Below are 7,484 nucleotides of genomic sequence, written 5' to 3'. Positions count from 1 at the left end.
AAAATAAAAAATAAAAAATAAAAAATAAAAAATAAAAAATAAAAAATAAAAAATAAAAAATAAAAAATAAAAAATAAAAAATAAAAAATAAAAAACCTACGGAACGACGTATTGCAAGATGGTCACGGCAACCCGGCCGCTGCACGAGTTGAGAACGTTGGTGAAGTGGTCCTTGGAAAGCATCGAGTGGGTGGGGTCGGTGCAGTGCGGGTTGTCCCATGGCTCGAACTGTTGCTTCGCGCTGGTCGCCAACAGACCCGACGAGCCCTCCTTGAGCGTCTTGTTGACCTGGCTGATGATGGGGCGCACGAAGGGCGCCAGAAGGCCGAGGATGAAGGCCGTTAGCGTCTCGCTGATGTGCTCGAGCAGCTTCTCCAGGCCCGGGATCTTGGAGATCATGCTGTTGATGGACCGGACGATCTTGTCGCGGAACTGGAGGATGGGGTAGATCTGCCCCGAGACCTTGACCGGATCGAAGTTGGGGCTCATCCCGGGCACGATGTTGGTGTTGCCAGCGGCCCGCATGTTCTCCTGCTCCTGGGCGGCCGACGCGGCCTTCAGTTCCCTGGCCTGCGCAGCGAAGCCATCGCCGACGCCGGGAAGTTGGCCTAAGAGCGAGATGAAGTCGCTTCCCCCGGAGCCGGAGCCGGAGCCGGAGCCGGAGCCGAAGAAACCGCGTCGGGAGTCGCCAGACATGGTGGCTTGCTCGGCGTTTTTGAGGGCAATGTCGATCTCGTCAACCTCAGATTGCGTGAAGTGGTCGGTGGCCTCGCTGATCCGGATCAGTAAGAGTCCCTACAAGGAAAGGAACGAGTTTGGTGAAATATCGAAAATGCCTACCCGAGAACGGAGTGCAGAAAGTCAACGGCTCCAAAGGTGCCTGACGTATTTAATGTCAGTCAGACTGTGTGTCATGGCGGTGTTCCCCTTGTCAGTTCTACCTACCCGTGACGAGCGGATACACCATCTTCCCATTCAGGGGGATCTTGGTCGCACTGCCGCAGTGCGGAAAGACGTTGTGATAGCCCATCTCAATGAGGGCAAGCTCGCAATAGTTGGTGTGAGCGCCAAAGTCCTGGGGAGGTCAGCATCAGCCAGCCGTCGTGTCGACGCCAACCAACGGGGCGGAACCAACCTCCATGCAGTGCAGAGCTTGGCCCAGGCAGCGCAGAGCTTCGCAGAGATCGGCTTCCTTGCCCGAGGTGCCGTTCGCGCCGCTGGTGTAGAGGCGGCCAAAGTGGATGCTGCGGGCGAAGCTCCAGCGCAGATAGCCGGCGCTGGTGGCCCATCCACCGCTCTCGTTGGCGATGTAGTTCTTCATGCCGGTCCGCGGGTCGATCTCGAGCTCTCGCGGGTCCACGGGACCTCGCAGGCGGGGATCGAACTCTCGGGCGTCCTTGCCGTCGGCGTAGCCGAGGGGGTTGTCGATGTGCTCCTCGGGGCGGTAGACGCCCAGCCGCTCTTCGGTGACCTCAAACTCCTCCGTCGCGTAACCGTTGGCCATGAAGGAGAGGACCCAAACCTGGGAAGGTCAGTCATCGGATCCGTCTGATGGCGGTGCGCTGCATTTGCATTTGCATGGGGATCGGTGGCGAGAGCTCACGATAATTCGAATCGTAGCCGCGTTGATGCCCTTCAGGCTCCCGACGTCGACTGCCTGCGAGTAGTCCCGCAGCCAGTTGCCAAAGTAGACGCGGCCGACCATCAGAGTAGACCACTTCTTGCCGTAAAGGAAAGCCACCGTCTTGAGCATGTCCTCGATGTCTGGAGCGGCGGGTAAGCCTTCTGCGCCGTATAACCCGGACCGACTTGTGAGAACAAACCTCCATGCCTCCAGTTGTGACCCTCGACCTGTGCGATGGACGGGATGTTGCCGGCGCCGAATGCCGCAGCTTTGCCAGGAAGAACCACAAGCAGCAGTCCGAGAACCAGGAGCGCACTGCCCCAGCCAAACCTGAGGCTTGCCATGGCGCCGTTGGCGAGAGATGTGCGATAGAGGGAAACGCTGTCTTTGATAAGAATGAATGTAGCGCGGAGCCGTTTTGCAAAAGATTTGTGGAATTCTTAAAGCCTTTCCCAGAGGTGGTCGGCTAACCTTCTGTCGCGCGCCGTGACCGTGGAAAATGTTATATTTGCGCAAAGTCCGATCTGAGAACGAAAGACCACGGCTAACCGGCACGCTCAAGAGGCTGGAGTTGAGCTTGTGTACGAGGCGCCAAGGAGAGGACTCCGGCCTTGCTTTACGTCAGACGCAGCCACGCTATTTGGGCTTGCTCGCGCCTTGAAAGCTCATCCCGAGGCTCAGCACTGCCCGCCACCACGAGCGTGGCTACTGTCTGGTCTAGAAACTACTCCGTACAATGTGCGTAATGATAGTGCAACACCCGAGCCGTGTTTTTTTTTTTTTTTTTTTTCCTCTCCCCGGTGAGTCTTGATATTACGCCCCACGATGACTGGACTCGGATTGGAACCTTCTTCTTAAGGAGGGGCTTCGTTGAACCCCGCCGTGCATTGGCGAGAGACCCTGGGGCGCCAAGTCGGACACGGTGCTCAACATACTGAGGAACACACCGTAAGCATGCCACACAGATATATATCTACCTCTGTGACAATTAACGCGAATATCCCGAGTATGGACTTTTCTTATGTCGTGATGCTTCCCGTCCACCGGGCCGTCCACCGGGGCCAGGTCCTCCTCATATACATATTTGGAGACCGGTATGACGTTTTGTGTACTACTCTTTATAGCTTGTCGGCAGTTGGTCCTGAAATAGCGTCCTGAACAAGCTGTGTAAGGCTGATTGATGTTTGAGACCGCACCAGATTGATTGATACAATTTTCGCTTTTGGCCCGATGCGGCCAATGCTTCCTCGACTTGTTTCTGACAGAACAGGAAAAATGGCATCGCTCGGCGAGAAATCAGCCTAATACTACAAGTTCCATACGTGGAAGCACCAGAAGAAATTTTGCTTTGCACGGGTGGGTTTTCTTCTTCGAGGTTTGGAAATATTGGCAAGTTTGCGTCGTTTGACATGTCGGATAATCCATAACTACTACGTAGTGCACGGACGAACATGCCCATGCGCACAGTACCGGCAGTATGGAGTGCCGAGTAACGCCACTGTCATCCGATGAGATTTCATGCGGACCCGAGCGATCCGCGTCCGTGATTCGCAGGACCCCTTGGACCCTTGGCCGAATTTCCCATCCGCCCAATCCGCGACCCAAGCTTCCTCTGTCCCCTGCCAGGTCGTCGTGTCTAAGAAGTCCTGTTTTCCCCCCCAACGAAACACTACCATCGTCGCTCCTTTTGCGATTGCTCTTTACTCGACCATCCGCGGCGTTTCTCCAATTACGCCCGAGTGTTAGCGCACTCACCTTCGATACTGCCGGTCTCTGGTCGACTTGTTCCGCAGCATACTATCGCAACCATGCCTGGACGGACGCTCCCAACCTTCACGCTCGCCGAAGTCGAGTCGCACAACTCGAAGAAATCCTGCTTCGTCACGCTGGGGAATAATGTTTACGACGTGACCGACTTTATCGATTCGCACCCTGGCGGTGGCGACCTCATCCTCGAATACGCCGGCAAGGACATCAAAGCCATTCTCGAGGATGAAACGTCGCACGCGCATTCCGAGGCGGCCTATGAAGTACTCGAGGAGTCGCATGTCGGCTTTCTTGCTTCTTCCGACGCCAAGGCAGAGCCGACGGGCACTGAGAAGACCAACGGGGCAGCCAACGGCTCGAACGGCAAATTCGTCCACCCCAGGACGGGCATGTCCTGCGAGGAGGACCTGACCAAGGATACGGATATCGTCTCGGACTACAAGACCCACAAGTTCCTTGACCTGAGCCGGCCGCTGTTCCCGCAGGTCTGGTTCGGCGGTTTCTCAAAGGAGTTCTACCTCGACCAGGTCCACCGGCCGCGCCATTACAAGGGCGGCGCTTCGGCGCCTCTATTCGGCAACTTCCTCGAGCCTCTTACCAAGACCGCGTGGTGGGTGGTCCCGCTGATTTGGCTCCCGCTCGTCTCGTACGGCCTCTACCTCGCAAGCGAAGGGTTCAAGAACCCTCTAGAGGAAGTCTTCTACTTCGCCTTCGGCCTTTTCATGTGGACACTGATCGAGTACCTGATGCATCGGTTCTTGTTCCACCTTGATTAGTGAGTTCTACGTCCAGCTCGCACAACCACCGCTCTTTGCAAAGAGCCACGTGCTAACTCCTGGTTATCCAGCTACCTCCCCGACAACCGGGTTGGCATCACGCTTCACTTCACCCTCCACGGGATCCACCACTACCTCCCCATGGACAAGTACCGCTTGGTCATGCCGCCAGCTCTGTTCATGATACTAGCGGCCCCTTTCTGGAAGCTGGCGCATACCATCTTCTTCTGGAACTGGCACATTGCCACGACCGCCTACTGCGGCGGCGTCTTTGGTTACGTCTGCTATGACCTGACGCACTACTTCCTCCACCACCAGAACCTCCCCTTGTGGTGGAAACAGCTCAAGAAGTACCATCTCGAGCACCACTTCCTCGACTACGAGAACGGCTTCGGTGTCACCAGCCCCTTCTGGGACAAGGTATTTGGCACAGAGCTGAAGCCAAAGCCCAAGAAGATTTAGCTGGATGAAGCACGAGTTAACGACCGGGTTGGGGTACATATATCTTGTAATGAGAGGCTGGCACACGTGAAGTACGTGTGCACAAGCCACAACATGTTCCGGCAATTCTTCACTCGTTGTATCACGATCGAAAAACAAGGAAGGAAAGCAAGGAGACATGCCGTCCCGTTTTGTGGGTCACTGGGCGTCTGCTGCCCTTTTTGGGTGCAAGAAAAAAAGGGTCCAAGAGTACACCAGGGGCGCGGATCTGCTCTTGCTAATAAGGCCGGTTGTTGATGGCATGTTCTTAGGGAGAAATAATTAATGCTAATCTTGTGATTCTTTTTTTTTTTTGTTATACAGCAGCGGACATAACTTTTGCAATTCTCCGAGGGTTGCAAATGCTACGTCTGTAGTCTGTAAAACAAACAGATGGTTTGACTCTAGCTCATCCCGTTGTTGACCTGGGTTCCGTACAGTATCCGGGTTAGTAATACACTAGAATACGGATTACAGAATACAAATAAAATTGCAACGCCAAATCTTGCAAACGTAGTAACTAGCGCAATCCCCGCACGTGACTCGCAACACAGCGACTCGGCAACCCTGGAGCCTCATTTGCCCACTTCCCGCTTTCGCCTCGCGGCGCTCCCCCTTCAGGCATCCTTCGACCACCATCTTTTGCCCAACCAGGCCCACGACGCCAACCCCACGCGATCCATCGTCGCTGCCGAACTATCAGAGCAACAACCGCGCGCGAAACGGATAAGGGAAATTGCGCCATCGCGCAGCTTGCAAAAAACATGTCAGGCTTGGACGTGGAAGCCCTCCTTGACTCGACTGCTTCGTCCAAGGAGCAGAACGGCAAGGCCAACGCTAATGGCGACTCGCCCCAGAATGGAAGCCGCAGCGAGTACGATCGCGACCGTGAGCGAGATAAAGACCGTGGCAGCCGCGACCGCAGTCGTGACCGCAGCCTTGATCGCAGCCGAGATCGCAGCCGCGACCGCAGCCGAGACCGAGGCCACCGGCGCCGAGATCGCAGCAGCGGCCGCTACCGAAACTCGTCTAGCGGACGGGACACCCCGAGAAGCGAGGCCGGAAGCCATAGAAGTAGGCGCCGGAGCCGGAGCCGTGATTCTGGCCGACACTCACGCCGTCATAGAAACGACGGAGACTACTACCGGGGAAGCAACCGGGGCCGCGGCGGCCGCTCGCGCTCCCGTTCGCCTAGCCGCTACTACCGCCCGCCGGGGGACGACCGCCGCGACCGCGACGACCGTGGCTACCGTCGCCGTGACGACGACCGCCGCGGCCGCCGACACAGCACCCCCCGCGATCCCTCGCCGACGGGAGACGAGCGCGATCGCCGCACCGTCTTTGTCCAGCAGCTGGCCGCTCGCCTCCGTACCCGCGAGCTGAAGGAGTTCTTCGAGAAGGTTGGCCCCGTTGCCGAGGCGCAAATCGTAAAAGATCGCGTTAGCAACAGGTCCAAAGGGTACGTTTCTCTCCCCGCGCGCTGCGCAGTGCACCAATGCCGTTTCATTTCATTCCGACGCTAACAAAGGACGCGCAGTGTCGGCTATGTCGAGTTCAAGAATGAAGAATCCGTAGCGGCCGCCCTTCAGCTCACTGGTCAGAAACTCCTAGGTATTCCCGTCATCGTGCAGCCGACCGAGGCTGAGAAGAACCGCCAAGCGCGCAACTCGGAATCATCTGGTCACCCGAATTCCATCCCCTTCCACAGACTCTATGTGGGCAACATCCACTTCAGCATCACTGAAACAGACCTCCAGAACGTCTTTGAGCCCTTTGGAGAGCTCGAGTTTGTGCAGCTGCAGAAGGATGACAGCGGCCGCAGCCGAGGCTATGGCTTCGTCCAGTACGTTCTTCACCCGGAACCCCCCTCTTTTTTTTTCGCCCCCCTCGGTGCCGCCGGACAGTCTCTAACATGGCGCATAGATTCCGTGATGCTAGTCAAGCCCGAGAGGCTCTCGAGAAGATGAACGGGTTCGATCTGGCCGGTCGCCCGATCCGTGTCGGGCTTGGAAACGATAAGTTTACCCCAGAGTCAACTGCCAACCTCTTACGGGGATTCCAAGGCCAGAATCAAGGATCTGCTTTCTCCGGAGCCGGGGGGAGGGGCCTCCAGGCGTCCAACTTCGACCGAGCCGGTGGCCGAGACAGCGACAAGGGCACGGCCGCCAGTGCCCTGGATGACACCGACGTGGCCGGTGTCAACTTTAACAACTACAGCCGAGATGCTCTGATGCGGAAACTGGCAAGGACTGACGAGCCCAGCACTGGCCAACCTGAGCGGCAGATTCTGAAGCCCAAGACCGAGACGAAACCGCTCCCTGTCAATGTCAGCATGGCAAGCCGCTGTGTAGTCCTCCACAACATGTTTGATCCCGCCGAGTACGTCACCTCCTGGTCCCTTGGTTTTATATCTTTTCCACGAGTTGCTGACAGATGCTGGTAGACAAGAGGGTGACGGCTGGATCAAGGAGCTGGAGGAGGAAGTCCGGCAAGAAGCCGAGGACAAATACGGCCACGTCGTCCACATCGCCGTCGACCCCAACTCCCAGGGTGACATCTACCTCAAGTTCGACAAGGTTTCGGGTGGAGAAAACGCCATCAAGGGCCTCAACGGCCGCTACTTTGACGGACGGATGATCTCTGCTGCTCCGGTTGTGGACGCGGTCTACAGCAGTTTGTTCTCTCGCACCAAGGCGATCTAGACACTAATCACGGGCTCCTGCTGTCTGCATAGGAATCCTACAAGGTACGTCGTCCACCCTCCCTCTTCGTCCGTTGTCAAAGGACCAAGCCCTAACCGCCTGCTTAAGGCGCTCGTTCCCCCCCCCCCCCCCCCC

The 7,484-nt window shown here is 56.7% G+C and overlaps 3 protein-coding genes across 3 annotated transcripts in view; 2 read left to right on the top strand and 1 right to left on the bottom strand.

Annotated features, from left to right (window-relative positions):
• The window catches only part of P884DRAFT_206628 (heterokaryon incompatibility Het-C), a gene marked incomplete at both ends in the record, with an annotated part of 2,934 nt that extends 966 nt beyond the window's left edge, over positions 1 to 1,968 (bottom strand). Inside the window, 6 exons of the mRNA XM_069438732.1 lie at positions 101 to 772; positions 841 to 880; positions 946 to 1,075; positions 1,136 to 1,522; positions 1,604 to 1,764; positions 1,824 to 1,968. Of these exons, the coding sequence (XP_069295439.1) occupies positions 101 to 772; positions 841 to 880; positions 946 to 1,075; positions 1,136 to 1,522; positions 1,604 to 1,764; positions 1,824 to 1,968 (1,535 nt within the window). The remainder of the gene's footprint in view (positions 1 to 100; positions 773 to 840; positions 881 to 945; positions 1,076 to 1,135; positions 1,523 to 1,603; positions 1,765 to 1,823) is intronic.
• Positions 1,969 to 3,256: 1,288 nt separating this feature from the next.
• On the top strand, positions 3,257 to 4,840 carry P884DRAFT_57137 (uncharacterized protein). Its single transcript, XM_069445967.1, has 2 exons — positions 3,257 to 4,166; positions 4,239 to 4,840. The coding sequence occupies exons 1-2, from the start codon at positions 3,433 to 3,435 to the stop codon at positions 4,627 to 4,629; spliced, it is 1,125 nt and encodes a 374-aa protein (XP_069295438.1). The 5' UTR covers positions 3,257 to 3,432; the 3' UTR covers positions 4,630 to 4,840.
• A 571-nt stretch (positions 4,841 to 5,411) lies between these two features.
• On the top strand, positions 5,412 to 7,349 carry P884DRAFT_271536 (uncharacterized protein; the record flags this gene model as incomplete). The annotated part of the gene is made up of 4 exons (XM_069442443.1): positions 5,412 to 6,106; positions 6,185 to 6,490; positions 6,571 to 7,026; positions 7,091 to 7,349. The coding sequence occupies 4 exons, from the start codon at positions 5,412 to 5,414 to the stop codon at positions 7,347 to 7,349; spliced, it is 1,716 nt and encodes a 571-aa protein (XP_069295437.1).
• Positions 7,350 to 7,484: the final 135 nt, after the last annotated feature.

This window comes from Thermothelomyces heterothallicus (assembly GCF_042370625.1).
Source record: "Thermothelomyces heterothallicus CBS 202.75 unplaced genomic scaffold P884_scaffold_21, whole genome shotgun sequence".
Classification (NCBI taxonomy): domain Eukaryota; kingdom Fungi; phylum Ascomycota; class Sordariomycetes; order Sordariales; family Chaetomiaceae; genus Thermothelomyces; species Thermothelomyces heterothallicus.
The sequence above is the reverse complement of the archived record's forward strand: the minus strand, read 5'-3'. Positions and strand labels throughout refer to the sequence as shown.

Bases quoted from the DNA above. Each gene is read 5' to 3' on its own strand.
- P884DRAFT_57137 (XM_069445967.1), top strand. From the start codon at position 3,433: ATGCCTGGACGGACGCTCCCAACCTTCACGCTCGCCGAAGTCGAGTCG. The intron at 4,167-4,238 runs GTGAGTTCTACG...CTGGTTATCCAG, and splicing joins TTCTTGTTCCACCTTGATTA to CTACCTCCCCGACAACCGGG.